The sequence below is a fragment of the Lygodium microphyllum genome, chromosome 13, assembly GCF_053477565.2.
Source record: "Lygodium microphyllum isolate KBCC chromosome 13, Lygodium_microphyllum_v1.1.10, whole genome shotgun sequence".
Lineage (NCBI taxonomy): Eukaryota > Viridiplantae > Streptophyta > Polypodiopsida > Schizaeales > Lygodiaceae > Lygodium > Lygodium microphyllum.
In genome coordinates, this window is record NC_141147.1 from 95,658,755 (window position 1) to 95,677,515 (window position 18,761).

At 37.9% G+C, this 18,761-nt stretch overlaps 1 protein-coding gene across 6 annotated transcripts; it reads right to left on the minus strand.

The window, feature by feature from the left end:
- Positions 1 to 1,652: 1,652 nt before the first annotated feature.
- Positions 1,653 to 17,853, minus strand: LOC148026927 (uncharacterized). 6 transcript variants are annotated; one of them, XM_087691454.1, is made up of 7 exons: positions 17,589 to 17,842; positions 17,443 to 17,484; positions 16,818 to 16,948; positions 16,652 to 16,696; positions 16,211 to 16,299; positions 3,140 to 3,200; positions 2,130 to 2,148 (listed from the first exon to the last, which is right to left on the minus strand). In XM_087691454.1, the coding sequence occupies exons 1-7, from the start codon at positions 17,691 to 17,693 to the stop codon at positions 2,145 to 2,147; spliced, it is 477 nt and encodes a 158-aa protein (XP_087547580.1). In that variant the 5' UTR covers positions 17,694 to 17,842; the 3' UTR covers positions 2,130 to 2,144. The 6 variants fall into 6 exon arrangements, with proteins under 6 accessions (XP_087547578.1, XP_087547580.1, XP_087547579.1 ...); XM_087691452.1 differs by lacking the exon at positions 3,140 to 3,200 and having other exon boundaries at positions 1,653 to 2,148; positions 17,589 to 17,853; XM_087691453.1 differs by lacking the exon at positions 2,130 to 2,148 and having other exon boundaries at positions 2,163 to 3,200; positions 17,589 to 17,847.
- Positions 17,854 to 18,761: the final 908 nt, after the last annotated feature.

Here is an 18,761-nt window from a genome sequence, read left to right on the forward strand (position 1 = left end):
GGTTTTATCAAGTCTGTGAATGAACTCACATGGTTGTCACCTACAGAGATTGTACCAAAGGAAAAGGGAAAAATACACATGGCCTTGCGTCCATGAGCATCTAAGGGGTATACTACCCTAATCTCGTATATAGAACTTTGCATTTGTACGAATTGTAATCCAACAGATATCCTTCCCCACACTCCTTAGAGCGAGTCCCTAAACATATCAATATAATACACCATGTAAGCACACACAAAGGGAGCACCCCTCAGTTGATTGCCTCCACCGCTCCACTACAGCTCTCCTACACCTCAGGGATTGGCCCCAAGGTGTGTCATGAACACATAAAGCACATTTGAAACATGCTCCACTCTTTTTATGAATCAATCCAAGAGATAATAAATAGTCCTCACTTAGTATCCCCTGAGGAACCGAATCTTTAACCCTACAATAGCTTAGGGTACCTCACACTCTCAACATAGGTCATCGTACATAAATATAATTGCTATGCATCCAAGATGATACCATATGGTGCGTACAATGCAATTGTGTGTGACTACCGTACTCAAACAAGTTTATTCATTAACAATCAGAATTGTGAAAGTGTGAAAATAGTTCTTTTCATGCCTTTTTTCTAATCTGTGATTATTGTGTTGCATATGGCTAGTACCAAGCATTCTCGTGCTACTATATCCTTTTAAATGTAGACAACAATGTATCCTATATGCCATGCATTATAAAACATCAAAATTCAGTGTATTTTAAATACCTAATATCCCCCTTCTCCCTATCGTTTAAAGTTTTGCATTCGGTGGTAGGTTAAAGGCATATTTTTTCATGTAGTTTTCTTTCACGAAAGCAATAAAAACCCACTTTAACATAGAGATAGGGTTAAATTGAGGCTAAACCTAATGCTTCAACTCTACCATACATTTATAAACATAAATCTTATTCTTTTCTATTTTTTGAATGTAAAAAAACTTTTTTTCCTTATTTTTTTACTACTTATTTATAGATAATTACTTTTATTTGCTAATTTGTTGGTTTAGATTGATTGATCTTACTAAGAATGATTTTCTTACCATATTTCAACCCATTGGAACACTATACGCATGGCAAAACCCAAAAAGCTACATTTTTTGTTTTAACTACAATGTTGCGAGTTTTGTGTGTCTGGCATAAAATTATTATATGACTATTTTTTTGTGATTACTTTAATATTTCTGATAAATTAGAGCATTAACAACCAAATACAATCATTTTCAACCAAATTTATCATAGAATAATGAAATCTATGACTTGTGAAATCATGTCTTATGACGGATGTATTTCATAATAAGGGGCCTACTGATGCTTCACAACAATCATTAACGATCGTTTCAACCCTGATCTACGCTTCTTTGTGCTCCCACATCATTGCACGATCAAAATATTTCATATCAACCCACCCCCTTCTCTCATATATTAATCCATAGAAACATACAACAAGAGGAGAGAGAAAGACTAAAATCAAATCTCTTGATTTAATGCATCATTTTTTTATTTGTTCAAAGTGATGGATGGTGAAAAAATTGAGTATCTTGCTACCTTTTGTATTCCTCATGATTCATTCATGTGAAAAAAGATTTAAAAATGCCAACTGAGGAGGCGCCAAAAAAAACAAGGCCCTCCTCCCATGTTTCATTTCTTGGTGGCTTTTCATTTCTCTAAGTCTTAACAAGCTTGTTTAACTTAAAACAAAAAAAAAGTTCATCCTCCTGTGTTCGTACTTGCATAAGTGGTTGTTTTTTTAATAGATACCCGAACAAACTCCGATTGCGAACGGGCTAGACGGTCGACTTTATGATGTCAAAATCTATAAACATGGCCTCCATTATACACTTTCCAGCACTTGGATCATATAGCTACTCTATAATGCCAAATCTTGTGAGGATTAAATGGAAGGTCAAAAACGATCGACAAACTGAGACATGTGTTGGGTTCCTGGCATCGAACTCCATCTAGAAAAACTCCAACTCATCCATCTGCAACCATTTCTTTTTGCGTGAAAATTTGGTCTTTTGTACCTCCTGAGCCACTTTTTCGCTTCAAAAAGGGTTCTAAAATCCACTCTCATTGGTGACCACGGGATAGGGCAACTTAGCCTATCTAATCCCACAAACTCATCTACACAACCAACAACCATAAAATGCATCAAGCTACCACAAAAATTATACACAACAAAGCATAAGAACTGCTCTCACCCTACCCCCAAACAAAATCAAGGCATTAAAATCCTCAAGGGATAGACCCAACATAATCTGACAGAAATCCAAAGCAAGTCATTAACCAATTGCTTCAACACAGACTAGCGAAAAGAACTATCAAAGAGGTCATCCTAGTGGTGGCCTAAACTACCTACCTAACTTAGGATAACTAAACTAGGAACTTCTACTAGGCGAGGACTCCTATAGCATGGTCATCATATATTTTCTTGTGACACATGTTTCTTTTAAGTTTCCATACTCGATCGTGTAAAAAGGAGGGAGTTGAGTGTAGTGACCCAAGGAGAATAGGGCATCGGTCTCACATCCTACTTCCACACCCAAGAACCTACCAAGCTCTCGCGAGGTGGCACTTAATCCTTTTCTTTTTCGCTCACTTTTATTTTCACTCCAACCTTCATTATTTCTTTATGTTAGCTAGATACTACCCCAAAGAAGACAAGTCTGACTTATCCCTAGGAACCTGCCATGCCTTCACAAGGTGATAATCAATTGGTCCTAAGAGTTTTCTTTCTTCTCTTTTCCATTTTACGGGTTAGAACCCCTTTTTACACACCTTTGTATTGTTTTACTTTCAAATATATTCAAAATGTTCTCTTCTTTTTATTTCAATAGGCTTCTCTAATTACCTCACACTAGTAGGGACTCCTAGAATAGCTGCCTAGTAGGCTAGCAAAACAAGGTCTCTAGGACTGCCTTCTAAAACAGATCTTTCAATGCATGACAATGGCATGACATGAGGTAGACAAATCCTCAAACCTTCCCCAAATACACCTAACCTAACCCTAGGACTTCATGCCTTGATTATTGGTCCCTAGCAAAATAACAAATCTCCCACAAGTACATAAACACATATAGCAAAAAAAAAAGTACTCGTAAAGGAAGAACAACACCTGGACTTGGCCACAAGAAGCTTCCATGCAGCAATGGCTCCCTCCAAGCACTTCGTCAAACCTGTCCGATGCAATCAGTAAAATAGGAAACTATTAAATACACTCGCACCGAACAGACACATGGCCCTCTTTGCCTAAAGAAACGTAAGAGTTCACTATAGAATAACTGGCCCTCTTGGCCTTACAACATCAAACATTAAACCCCAATAGAAACGGCCCTCTTGGCCTTACAACATCAAACATTAAACCCCAATAGAAACGGCCCTCTTGACCTAATCAAATAATCCATGTCACTTTCATTCAATAGCATACTAGGGTGAAACAAACCTTTGGTCATAAGATAATTCTAGTGAAGCATAAAACTGACCAAGGATAAGAGCTCCACAAGCCCTATGCTAAATGCATCAAATTATTGGCTAACCCCTTGCATAAATAGCAAGGGGTGTCCGAAAAATATGACGATAAACAATCTTATACGTCCATGATAAAATATGAATGTGCTCAATGGCTACCTGACTCATGACCCAAACTAACCATCGGTGGCCAAAATAGGACATGTCCTTAAGAAGACCCCAAAGTAGTCCAAGGCTACTGTTAGAAGGTAATTATAAAATCTCCCCCAAACCACAATTGAAAAATACATCTTCAAAAAAAAGCATAATTAGCCAGGGAATCTACAAAGCAATTCCACTATCGATGAACTAACTGATAAGTCACCGTCTCAAAAATATGCAACATATCCAAGACTACACGAGGGTACATCCATAGGATGGAATCACGCGTACCATAGGTCCCATTCAACTGATTGATCACTAACTCTGAGTCACCTTTCACTAATGACCGAAGAATACCACCACATCGGGCTACATGCAACCCCATAATCAAGGCCTTATATTCTACCATATTATTAGTAAAAGAATGTCCTAAATATACTCCCATTTTTATAGCAACCCTATGTCGAGGATCTTTAATGACCATCCCAACGCTCACATGTTTAGCGAGCCCTCTAGAAGCTCCATCAAAATACAAAGTATAGACCTAGACTTCGATGATAGGCCACGCCATACTGATCAGCTACTTGTACTTATGATAATCAAAATCAAGCTGAGAGAGAAGATGTATAACATATACAATCTCTCCTTTCTTGCTAAACTCAATAGGAATGCTAGTCAAAATTCTATGACAATGGTGGCAATAAACCTTAATATCCCACGTGAAATATCTATCTTGCCCCTCAATAACATGATAACCTTTACTCTACCAGATCACTCGACCTTGGTGGTAACGTTGCTCTAAATACGGATACTCAAGATAAGGAATGATTCTTTCCATCCGATCGTCTTGGTACCTACTACAAGTTAAAGCTGAATCATAAAGGACCTACACAGGCACCAAGCCCAATGGCAACCCCAATGTCAGCCCTTACATGTAGTAAGGCTTCAGCTTATTAAAGTTAACTTTATTCTCAAACTCTACCCCCTGCAAATCTACTAAAAGGGTTATAGAGCCATTCTTTCCTATACGTACAATTTTGTATGGCCCATCCCATTTGGATTCTAATTTACTAGGAAATAGCTCGTGACAAGCATCATAGTATAGCACCAAACTGACTCTTCACAAATTTATATTTCTTAGCCCGAAGGTTGTGAAGTGATTTCATTCTCTTCTTCCCTATCTCTTGATGTAATAAGTCCTGCAACTAAATTTCATCAAAATGTGCAAGAGAAATAAATATTTCCTGCAATGCTTCTACCTCTCCCAATGAATGATTGAGAGCAAAATGTACAATGGGTAGCTCTATTTCCAATTGTAAAACACACTCTTCCCCATACACCAACTTGAACAGGGTGTGGCATGTAGCTCTCTTAAATGTCATATTGTAAGCCCAAACTACTTTACCTCTTTTGGGTGCTTTTAGGATTAGCGCTTTTGCTAATTCCTGCTTCACATCCTCAAAAGATACCTGACAAGCTTCATTCTAATTAAACAGACAGTTAAAGGATAACAAGTTCATTAATGGCAACGCTCTTTTTGCCAATGCATTGATGAATGTCCGATAATATCCCACTGATGACAAAAAGCTATGTACCTCTTTTGGAGTACCTGGCAGGCTCATAGCGACTATAACCTTTATCTTTTTAGGGTCAATTACAATACTAGCTAAGCTAACCACATGGTCTAGTAACAACTCATAAGGCATCCCAAAGACATTTTCTAAGATTAAGAGCAATGCAGAATTGTCTACAATGCTCAAAACATTTTCTTAAAATAATCAATTATCTTTCCCTTGTGGTGGCTATCCCTAGATCATCATTGAAGACTATTAACTCCTCAGGGGAAATATCACCAAAAGTCTTATTAGATGTCTGTTGCCAAGAACCAAGTGCTTTACATAACCAAAAGGCCATCACATGATACACAAAGATACCGAAGACAGTGATAAATGTCATTTTCAATTTGTCTTCCTTTGCAATAGCCATTTGGTTGTATCCAACAAAGCAGTCCATAAACATTTTCAATTTATTTTCCTTTGCAATAGCCATTTGGTTGTATCCAACAAAGCAGTCCATAAACGAATAGATTTTCCTACCCACTAATTGATCTAAAATCTGATTAATAAATAGTAACGAATAGTAATTCTTACTCATTCGTTTATTAAGCTCTCTGAAATCTACGTAAAGCCAAAATTTGATTATTCTTCTTCTTTTTTATAATAACTAGTGAACACCATTGTGTTTTGGAGTGAAAATATCAGCCCAGCTTTTTGTAGTTTTGTCAATTCTTTGAATAACCCATCCCTTAATTCAAAAGGCATATGCCTTACTATCTAATGCACATGGCTGTTACCTACCTAGTATGAATAGCCAAGCTAGGAGGAATACCTCATAGCTCGTCATAACTCCAAGCAAAGATATTGCAAAATTTCTAAATCAAGGCCACATAGTCCTCCCTTTCTTCCAAACTAAGCATGGAATCTAATTTGATTGGCCATGAATCATTCATTGCATCAAGGTTTAGCCCAATTATGTCTATGTCTCTTATCCTCTCCTAAGCCTCTATTGGCTCATTCAAAGTTACTTGAAGTGGACCCCTTGTTGGATCCGTCACTTGATGATGTCTCATTAGCAGATGGAGCATAAATGTATCCAACTCGGATAAGGATAAAGGAATTCTCTCACTTTGAGGAGATTCATGATAAGCATCCCACTACTACATGTCTAGCACCTCTACCAAAGATCAATCAACTAGCAGGTATATCAAATTGATAGTCTACTTGTAAGGTCCATGACCTATCGAGCAATATTTTATAACTAGGCCACCCTGCAAACCTAATGACTCTAAATTCTAGAATGCATTCCACATTGGCAACGGTCGCATGGACTTTAGTAATGCAATCTTTGGGTTGTCTTAAACTATCATCATCCATTTAGAGAATCGTGGAGGCATCTTTTTTTATTTCTAACCCCAGTCTCTCCATCAATTCAGAACTCATAATATTGATGGAGAATCTCGTGTCTAGAATGGTATGATCCACCAATATTCCATCAACGTATGCTGCTACCCTTGGACAATGCTTTTCAACATATTCAAACCAATCATCTCCTACTCGTGTTATTTTCAAGGGCTCTATGATATACCCAGTGCAAAGAATCTTCTTAAACTCTTTACACACTCTTAGAGACAACTTGATTAAGTGCAGGAGGTTTACATCCAGCTTTACTTTGCAAAGAAAACTTGCTAAAGCGAATTCATGATAATTGACAAAAGCTCTCTTTTCCCGCCAAACCATTCTCTCCTTTGATCTTTGAGCTAACTTTGGTGCCTCTTTCTTAGCTTTTACCTTCTTGGCAATTCCTTATGCTTATTGGGTCGAATTTACCATCTACAGCCTTTAAAGGTCTACCTTCCATATCAAGATTAAGGACTTGCATCCTCTTATCATCTTGCTTGGTTTCCCTTGATAGGTTTTAATTTGTCTTTAGCAACCTCTTTACCCTTTTGACCTCTCGTAATAACCCGTAAATTAGAAGCTTCAATTCCATTGACACAAAGAACTTCAACAAGGCTGACTCCACTACCACTAGACAGCTCCTCTACCATAGCTTTCCCTCTTTGTAATTTTTATTCCGGTCCCTCATCTTGCTAGAGATTATTTCCTTGTGCTCGATGGTTTATGGACCTGGTTGTTTACTTCCTTGTTATAGAGAGCTAATGTTGCTCCTATAGGTACTAGCTAAGTGGCCAGACTTATGCATATGTCACATTTAACATTTGGACAATTCCCAAGGAAATGTTGGCCACCACTCCACTTCCAGCTGAATCTTGAGAGAACACCCTCTTCAAGGTATTGACTCCCTATCAAATTATGTTGCTTCTCAAGGAAATTCACATCAACAACTATTTGTCTATATTGTTCGGTGATCATGTCATTACAGTACTTCATGATATCCTTAACTTCACCAAGGACATTCGAGACACTTGACTCATAGCTGCAATCGTCTACATATCGTGCAATTGGCCTAACCACTTGATTGGGAATTGGTTGTTGATTCCCTAGAATAACATTAGGATTTATCACTTAGCTCCTAACATCTGGTGGAGCCATCTGACTAGCCATAGGCATGGTCACACTGGGAAAAGTTGGCAACATAAGCATATTCAAAATCATGCTTACTCTCCCATTAGAAGTACTCATGGGCATCCTTTGACCTACATTCGTTAGTGCCAAAGTATTTCCAACACCTATACTCGAATTCCATTTTGTCCTAGAGGTATGGGCGGCTTGTAATCGCGACTCTACCTTCTCTGCTCGTGTAATGGCCTTATCAATGTCGACAAGAGCAACACTGCTCAACTGTACCTAAATATTAAAGTCTAGCCCATTCAAAAAGTATTGCAACTAAGCATCAGCTGGAATGGAAATATAGGTTTACAACTTACAAAATACTTCATTCATATTATTAGCATAGCCTCGAACATTCTCGTGAGGTTCTTGATGTGTTATATTGAGAATACGTAGCCAATACTAACCTCCCCTTTTAGAGACAAACTCTCTTCAAAAGACTACAAAGAAGAAGTCAATCGTAGTTATGATTCCAGCCTCTAGGCTATGATACCATACTGCAACACATCCTTTTAGAGTCATGTTAAAGAACATCATTAAGTCTCCTTCATCTTGGATTCGGCAATTAAACATTAACTTTTAGAATTCATTGATATGAAGTTTCGCATCTTTCTCTACTATTAACCTGTTAAAAATAGGTAGAGGGAATCCAAAGGTTGGCAAGTCTGGTGTTCTTACTAGGATTGCAATGGGTTGTGCCATGACGACTTAATTCACTAAAGGAGTTTGAATTATGGAAACTACTACTCCACTCGAAGTGGACTGACTGAGTGGAAGGGGGGAGTACTATAACTTCCTCCTCCTAATGGACTATGCATGGGGCTAGGCCTACTAAGACCCCTCCCTTGTAGCGATATTGGACCACTCCTTTGCGGAGAATATCTTCTAATAATTTCGACCTACCATCTAGCCCGTTCAACTCTTTCTTGTTTCTGAAGCTTGACTTAACGACCTTTTGAATCTATCTTACTAGCTTTTGGCATACATTAATAAACTTGTCCCTATTGATCGAGATTCAAAAACCACCACATTGGCAGTTCCAGACAAATGCACCATCTATCGAGACCTAAAACAACACTGGCTCTATGGCACTAGCTGGGCCTCTACCACTCACCTTAAACCACCCCACACGACCTCATAGCCAAAAGTATCTAAACAAAAAGGGAGCACCCCTCGGTTGATTGCCACAGCCCCACTACGGCTCTCCTACACCTTGCAAATTGGCCCCAAGATGTGCCGTGAACACATAAGGCACATTTAAAGCATGCTTTATTCTTTTTATGAATCAATCCAAGAGATAATAAATAGTCTTCACTGAATATCCCCCAAGGAACCAAACCTCTACTCCTACAACTTAAGATACCTCGCACTCTCAACGTAGGTCATCGTATACAAAAAAATAATTGCTATGCATCCACAATTATACAATATGGTGTGTGCAATGCAATTGTGTATGACTACTATGCTCAAACAAGTCAATTCATTAACAATTAAAATTATGAAGCGTGAAAATAGTTCTTTTCATGCCTTTCTTGTAATCTGCAATCACTGCATTGCTTAGGTCTAGTACCGAGCATTCTCATGCTACTATACTCTTTTAATTTTAGATAACATGCCCTATATACCATGCATCATAAAACATCAAAATTTAACGCATTTTAAACACCTAATATCCCTCTTCTCCCTACTGTTTAAAGTTATGCATTTGGTGGTAGGTTAAAGGAATATTTTTTATGTATTTTTCTTTCATGAAAGCAACAAAAATCCACTTTAACATAGAGATGAGGATGAACTAAGGCTAAACCTCATGCTTCAGCTCTACCATATGTTTACAAACATAAATCTTATTTTTTACTATTTTTTGAATGTGAAAAATCTTTTTTTATTTTTGCTATTTATTTATAGATTATTACTATTATTTAATGATAATGATTTACTAATTTAGATTGATTGATCTTGCAAAGAGTAATTTTCTTATCATATTTCAATCCATAAGAACACTATACGGTAAAACCCAAAAAACCACATAATTTTCCTTAAACTACGATGTTGTAGGTTTGCATGTTTAGCATTAAATTATTATGTGATTAATCGTTTGTAATTACTTTAACATTGTTGATGAATCAAAGCATTGACCATCAAATATGATCATTTTCAACCATTTTTAACTTACATTTATCATAAAACAATGAAATCTACGACTTACTCATAAAATCGTACCTTATATCGTGCGTATTTCGCAATAGAAGGCTCGCTAATGCTTCGCAAGAGCCGTTGACGATCCTTTCAATCCCAATCTACACTTCTTTGTGATGCCGCATCATTGCACGATCAAAATCTTTCATCTCAACCCACCCCCTTCTCTCATACATTAATCCATAGAAACATACAAAGGAGAGGAGAGAGAAGAGAGACTAAAATCAGATCTTTTGATTTAATGCATCATTTTTTAATCTATTCAGAGCAATGTATGACAAAGAAATTAAGTATCTTACTACATTGTTCATTCCTCTTGGTTTATCCGAGTGAAAATTTATTTTAAAATGCCAATTTGAGAGCCGCCGAAAAAAAGGGTACCCCCCTTCACATTTCATTTCTTGGTGGCTTTTCATTTCTCCAATCCTTAACAAGCTCGTTAAACCTAAAACCAAAAAAAATCGATTCATCCTCGCTTGTTCGCACTTGGCATAAGTGGTTTTCCCCTAAACAAAGGCCTAAACAAACTCTGATTCGAAAATGTACTACACACTCGACTTCACGACATCGAAATCTATAAACTTGGCCTCCGTTATACACTTTCCAACTCATGAATCACATAGTTGTTTTATAATGGAAAACCTCGAGGGGATTAAATATTGGGGATCAAAAGGGACTCCGATCGATAAACTAAGACTTGCATTGGGTTCTTGGCATTGAACTCTATCCAAGAAAAATCCAGCTCATTGATCCGCAATCATTTCATTTTGCATGAAAATTTGGTCTTTACACCTCCCATGCTACTTTTCTGCTTCAAACGAGTTCTAAAATCTACTCTCAACAATTTAAATAGACATACCACATATGTTGTTCTAACCCATGCTAGCCTACACTTGATACACCTTTAATTGGAACCTCTTTATCCACAACTTTTATTTTTTTATGCTCCAACTATTGGCCTACTGCATGGCCCTCTATGATCACTACATGAATCTCCATTAGGATCACTATTATAGGTGCCAATGGTTGATATCCACAGGGTGCTTCTCTTGATTGCATCCCCTGTTGATTACCAATATATATCCCCCTCTTAGCCCTATGGCCTATCCATGATTCCCAACTAGAACGTAACATGTGTCCTTGCCTACCACAGTAGTAGCAAGGCATGCTACCTCTACTAAGCATTATTCCACTTTCTTGGATAGTCATTTCCCCATTGCTTTGGTGACTAAGTCTTCCTACCAAAACTTCTAAATCCTCTCTATTATGCAATCTTAGGTACAATCTAATTAACCAATATCACTAGCGGTTACATTCTAGCATTCCAACCATTGAGTTATACCATCATTCCTTAGATTCAAGAATCATCTTGTGACATATATAATATAACATTTCTTGGAGCATTAATCACTCTCGTTTCCAACAACTATCTCTTGATTTTCTTTTCTAGCCACTTTTCCAAATCCTATATTTTTATCTTTTTCTTTTTAATTGTTCTTATCCCTAGAGGACTCTTTATCCTTATTGGACTTTTTCTTATGTTGTTTTTGTCTTCCTTTCCCACTATCATCATCAAAGTCACTAAACTCAATATTGACAAGGAGTCCTCATCACCTACTATCATCCGAATGCAAATCTTTAGAGTCAAAATCTAAAGAATCCTTGCTGGCCTTTTTCTTAAACTTACCCTTGCCAAATCTCTTATTTACCCTTTGGGCATCATTGGCCAACACATCTATGGTAGCATTTCCCTACACTTCCACATTAGCAATTGCACTAGCAATAGTTTTATCCAAACCTTTCACAAAGTATGAACAGTACAAAGCCAAAACTGGTTTTCCTGTAACATCCAAGCTGTTGAATGAATTCTTGAATTTTTATGCATATTCTTACATCAACATTGACTTCTATTTGATTTGTTTCAACTTCTTTAACACATCTATGACTATGTTATGTTTTTTGAACCTACTTAAAAGAGCATTTTAAAGTACGTTGTACTATAGTAAATTGAGTAGCATCATAAGTGCTCTACCAATCCATAGCCTTACCCTTGAAGGTTGCAATAAACTACTATAATTTAACCTACTCCCCATACATATTATTAAAACCACTAGCCAACCACCTTGCTTCGAACTACATGACATGGCAATTCGAATCCTTCTTTCTAGGAAAATTAGAAGCTCTAACATTAGGATTAACATGTGGACTGGGATTCATTGTCTTTTACTTGTTTTTCTTCAATGGGGGTAAAGCATAAAAGTTAAGAGATTTCCTTGTTGCTACTATACTTCATAACAGCACTACCCTTCAAGTAATAGATGTTGCAATCTTTCAACCACATGATCAAAGGGGCTTGTTTGATCTTGCAAAGTAGGCACTTCATCTAGAGGGCTTGGAGGAGTCTCTATAGAGCTAGCTAGAGAATGATAAACTATATTGGTACCTAAAGAAGTAAATCAATTGGCAATGATAATTTCAAATATTACATATGCCTCTAAAATAGCTTAAAAGGACGAACCAAGATAGTTCATGTTTAAACCTCCACTTTGAGCTAATGAAAGTGCATGTGTAAATGCATGCCATATTATTAACATTACTAATGGACCACTACATAAATCTCTCTAAATCAAAATACTACCAAGATGTGAAAGAGCTATCATTGTAGTCCACCATTGAACCCCATTCAACATACTCCAATTGTGTATAAAGGCAAACAATGTAGAATATCCACTAGCCACGAGGGTAGTCCTAAATCTAGGGCAATATCTCATCAACAAGCCAAAGTTGCATGGCTTCTTTACTAGTTATTTGATTGTGCATTTTCTTTTAAACAAGTATTTTGGATATTATATCATGCTAATGGCCATAAATTAGACCTTGACTACCCATATACCTTTGAAATCACAACTTTTAATATCCTCTCACAAAGTATAAACAAGTAATATACAAGAATAAGCAAGATTCTTTGAAATCACTACTATTAATGCCCTCCCAAAGTGTGAATAAGCAAATAATAAAGAAAAATGACTAAGATGTAACATGAACTATCCATCATACTGTAAGACCAAATACACCTATTTCACCGATATTATAACTAATAATCACATGTATACCTGTAGAGAATTGAAGACTTTATTTAAAAGGGAAGAGGGAAACAAAATCTCTACTCTACAAAGACAGCTGAGAGGGTCACTTTACATGGAAAGAGATGCCCCTATCCCCAAGCTCTACAAAGTCTTCCAACTAAAGCAAAAGAGAGAACTTATCTCAATGAGAGAAGATGAAGGAGAAGCAAGACATCTTGACGATGTATCCATAGCACATCTCTTTGTTAGTCACCTATCCAATATAGTTGGGGTGGCCCCAATCAAGGAGAATTATCAAGAGAAACTCCACCAATTCCTAGCCCAAGTTGGCAAATTGGTGGATGAAGAGGTGGCAATTTGTTGTTAAGGTATTGTTGGACCAAATGGTATACCTATTGACATTTATCAAGCTTTGTGGCTTGCATCTAGTCAAGATATTACCAACTTCACTAATGCCTATATGAAGAGAAAGACAGTCCCACAAAAGGTTAGTCTAGGTAGAATCAAATTACTACCTAAAGAAGTGATTGAGAACTAAGCCTTCTTAGTGGAGGCCTCTAGCAATTCAAAACATAACAAATAAAGTAATGGCCAAGGTGTATGCTTTATGGATTTGCAACTTCCCACAAGCTTACAATGACAAAGTCCCCCCAATTAACAAAAATTCCAAACTCTCTTAGAGTGGCTAACAAGGATATTGTGTGCTAGATTGATACTTGGTTTGAGGAGAGTGCTAAATTGTGTACAACCCAAGAGATTATCAGTAAATTCAATTTGAATATTGAAGAGAGGTGGCTACAAGAAATGCTTCATGCCAAAGCCCAAGAATGGCCACAATCCATAAAAGATTGGGCCTACAAAGGAGTGGACCACCTTAGGGAATCAAAAAGAAAATCAATAATTAAGCTAAGAGCAATAAGGAATTTTCAAAAGAATAAGTCGGAGAATTTCTTAAAGGTCCAAAACAAGTGAAAGGAGAGTTACACTCACACTAGTGTAAATACAGGGAAGGTAAGGGAAATTATAGTGTGGAAGCCCATGCCAAGCAAACAGCTTAGCCTCCTACTTTGGAAGGCTATTTCCAAGAAATTACCCATTATGAATAAGGTCAAGAGATTCATAGGTATCAACACAAGGTGCGTGCTTTGTGCAACCCAAAAGGAGACAGTCAATGACATAATTAAAATGCAAGCAACCCTTTTTGGAGACCAAGGAAACCTCAATGAGGAGACCTAGAAACTATGGAATGTGGTCCAGGCATTAGCCATCAAGAACATTGGAATAACAAGAACATGGTACTTATGAAGGAGAGAAAAAGTATTGCTAAGGAGGTGTTTAAGGTACTTAGACAAGATAGCCTAGATAACTTTAAGTACTTGAGGAAAAAGATATAAATATTTAAAGTAGCTCACAAGCTGCTTTCTCCAAGCTAAAGGTATGAGGCATAATACTTAATGTTGTACATATTATGTTTTTTTTGCATATATATTGACCACATTATAAAAACATACAAATTGTTTGTAATGTGTATAACATAAAACATGCAAACTACATGTAGTCTATGCTGTTGGTTTTCCATTGCCAAGAAGGTAATCATCAAGACTACCACAAATCTTTACTTACTAATCTGAAAACCAATGCATCAAAGGGTAGTAAATAAGTGTGGATCAATGTGAAAAGACAATTCTAGCATTTTTCATATTGACTATCTACCTCTAAGTAAAAGTCCTCCCTCAATACCCAACTAAGTGTTCTTACCACTTAGCAACAAGTACAATTGTTCCTTATGCACATTGTTCAATGAAGAAAATTGATCCTCAAGTTCCTTGACATTTGGGGCAAGCTAGAGCATCATTATGTAACTACTATAAGCATAGCAATCATTATTTTGGCAAACAAAAAGCTTTAATTTGAACAAAACTCATTAAGTCAAATAGCAAGGCTCTTAGTAAGGAACTGTTATTAGATTGTTTATAAATCTTCTTTGATTATTAATAGCTTTGATACCATGAAGGATGTGAAAATTGGATTTTGGATTTTTTATAAGATGATACCATGAAGGATGTGAAATTTTAAATGGCATGCACCTTTTATTTGTTAGGACATAAACTACATTTTCATTACCAACGCCACAAATTCATAAGACTCGATTTAATGGGGCACCATATGTACCAACTTATGCTTGTACCATTTGCTCAAAGATTATTTGAGCACCTCCAACTACATGTAGTGATAGGCAAACCACCCTAACTTGTAATGACTTCACCACTAAAATTCATCATAGGCCTTACCATAGAGTGCATGAGAAATTCACCAGTAAGGAAGCTCCACTCTTTAAACAATATAATAATAAGAATGTAGCAAATCCAATCAAGGCAACCAATCAACGCTTAGCCCTATACATAAAGGAGACGTGCCACCACATAGAAGCAAGGTTTTCATTAAAATTTTAACAATCTACCTACTTAGATGGACAACCCTTCAAGCATTATGCAATTTTCCAAACAACCTTTACTTCATCTATTAAAGGTACCCTTTGAGCTCCTATACGCATTACATATGTGAAACTTACATGTCAGTCCACATAACTTAAGTGGACAACACTTAAATGGACATGTCCATGACTTCAAAGAAAAGTAAAACTCGTGTCAATTTGAAAGATCATTGCACAAGAACATGATCCCCTTGTTTCTACCACCCATTTCTATGCAGTTGCAAAAACTTGATACAACTTAGACTTCGATCTTAGCTTCCTCTTTGACCCACTACACTCAATGTTGAGTCCTACCCATCTTAGCCTACCACATTGGAGACAATTTTGCCTATTAAAGCATATTAAGATGGTTTCGATATCAAAATCAAAAGCTTTTCCAAACAAAGGATGAGGTTTCAAGCACTAGGACACTTTTATATTTGCTCTGTTAGCAGAATAAGTAATGTAGATAAGCAACATCAACCCTACAAAGAAAATGCAAAAACAAAAGCTTGAAGATAGCTAGCTCATTGATGCTTTCTATAAAAAATTAACCTATGTATGTGATGCAAGAGATCTAAAGACAATTAGTAAAACACATATACTAAGATGAATTGCAAAAAAGGCTTGCAATCAGAATGGTACTACTCCATCAGAGCTTGAAGATTAAGCAAAGAGAACCATGCTCACACCATAAACGATAGTTGTCACCAATAGACCAATCAGGCCAAGTGCACCCCATGCTCCTCTCAGCCTTTTATTAGGATCTCCTGAGTAGTAACTAGAAGCCAAAACCCAAAAAATACATTTAGCATCTCTCTCTCTCTCTCTCTCTCTCTCTCTCTCTCTCTCTCTCTCTCTCTCTCTCTCTCTCTCATATGAAGTGTATACCCTTGTGATAAACCACTTGTTCTATTAACTCACCAATCGCAGTTCAAATTTCCCTTTTCTATTCCTAGTATACTAAGTGACCATGTGAATGTGAGAATTGAACTCAAGACCATCTAGCCCCATATGTTCAACTTAACGAACTGGACTACACCACCCGCACACGTGTGTGTGTGTGTGTGTGTGTGTGTGTGTGTGTGTGTGTGTGTGAACATGAGCCACAAGTTGGGGTCTAGTAAGCTCACCCCAATGAGTAAAACACACGGCCAGTCACCCACATCATGCCAAAGCTGTAAAAGTCAGCACAAGCGAAATCGGGTGAGCTTAGGCGATAATCATCATATCAGGCTATGTATACATTCTATGTCCTGACTCTCTTTCATCTCCGTCTGAAATGCAAGTATTAATTACATGGATGATGTTATCGGGTACCCAAGACCTCCCAGCAGCAGCAGAGTGAGAAATGCCGGGTAGCTCTCAAGAGTATTCTGATGGGCTCGCTGGTAACAATTGAAGAGTGAGTTTTCACTGTCCTCGTACATCTGTCAATCCCATGGTTGCCGCAGAGAAGAGCAAATGATTATTCCAAATTACAGAGGCTGCTTGGCAATCAAACCTATTACACACCTCTGCATTCCAAGCACACCACATAGAATTGCAGTACAAGATGCTTACAGAGACCGCCATTGCTTGTTAAATTGATGACACAGAAGGTTTTGGGTCCTTAATTCTGAGCTTAAGTATATGATTATCTAAAAGAAAGCAAGGCAAGATGCGGGTCTAATAGGTTGCATAAACTGCTGGTTAAGTAGTTGACTGTGTCCCTCAATTCTGAGCTTATGTATGTGATCATCTGAAAGGAAGCAAGGCGGGATGCAGGTCTATACTCTGCATGAACTGATGGTTAAACCTGATTCACAGGTCTCTGATAAAACAGCAACATGCGAGAGAGAATGGCAAGCAAACAAGGTAGTCTATTCAGTAAACCTCGACGCGCGCTGGAAATGAGCAGGCAGTTTGGGGAAATGGAGGATACCTTGGGGTATTTCAGCCCGCATTTCCTTCTTTGCAAGCCCACCTGGAGAGACAGAAGACATGAAGAACTCAGTTTTAGGGCAAAAGACATTCCGTGTTTAGGGCAAAAAAAAAAAACTGCAGAGAGAGCCTCGATCTGCCCCTGACCTTGATTCCTTGCCACTGAGTGAGCACCACGCTTGCAGCTGCTGTGAGGGATACATAGCCGAAACGGGGCGGAAGCACCGGCACCAACGCATTCACAGTCGCCATTCCTCTCTCTTCTGAAGCTCTAACAGAGAGGGAGACACACACACACACTCTCTCTCTCTCTCTCTCTCTCTCTCTCTGTTTTATGGCATCATTCAAGTTCACTCACTACCTCCTGAGCACTCCCACCAAAGCCTCAGAGGCTGTTCCCATGCGTGTTAATCCAATCCCAGCGTACCTCCAGTAATACAATACAACCGGTAATCTAGAGAAGGGTAAATTTAGAGAATAAAATCCAACACAATTGTTTGTAGAAAGTCTACATATGTATGTAGCGAGAGAGAGAGAGAGAGAGAGAGAGAGAGAGAGAGAGAGAGTATGTGTGTGTTTGTGTGTAGGGGGCGGGAGGGAGTGTGATGCACCTGCACTCGTTACTCACTCAACACGGCACAGAAAGGTAACACAACATGTGAGAGCACGGTATACTCTTGTATTATTCAATCAAAGAGACGGTACAACATAGGCACATCCCAAGACTATACCCTCATGACGCTGCGCATAAGAGAGTTCACCACTCGGTATAGGGAATCACACGTAGAGTGGAAATCAAGCAAGACTCAAAGTCACTACTACTCCCTATATAGGTGTTTCCGGTGATAAGGCCATGGTATAGCTAATAAGCCCTTACACTCACCCCTGCTTACTAGATTGTTGTCCTTAACAATCTAAGGGTAGCATTTATTTAACTCGTCCAAGGTCTTAACACAACTTTTGCTAACAAGCTAGCTAGTGTCTGCCAATCTAGAACTTGGTCAGACATTCATGGAGTCTTAACACAGTCTATACTATTAGACTGGTCAATGTCTGCCGCACTAAGACTTTGGGGGTCTTAACACAGCTTTTTCTAGCAAGCTAGTCAGTATCTGCCCATCTAGACTTGGTAGGGGCTCTTTGGGTTTATTGTTTGAATTACCATGCAAGTCCACCCTTGACTCAAGTACATTTAAGGAGTGGAGGCGTTACTAGGCCTATGATTGAGGACCGCTTATTTGGAAAGGCTCAAGGGGCATTTGAAGGATTGGTGGGATTCGCCTTGAGCCAGATAGCGAAGGCGTCTTTGCCACATTTGCG

What these genes read in the sequence shown, in the direction of transcription:
- LOC148026927 (XM_087691452.1), bottom strand. Translation starts at nt 17,693, where the DNA reads ATGGCGACTGTGAATGCGTTGGTGCCGGTGCTTCCGCCCCGTTTCGGC. An exon ending in CGTGTGTTTTACTCATTGGG is followed by an intron (nt 16,300 to 16,651) that starts GTGAGCTTACTA and finishes TTTGGCTTCTAG; the next exon opens with TTACTACTCAGGAGATCCTA. An exon ending in GGTGACAACTATCGTTTATG is followed by an intron (nt 2,149 to 16,210) that starts GTGTGAGCATGG and finishes TTGGTTGTGTAG; the next exon opens with ATGAGTTTGTGGGATTAGAT.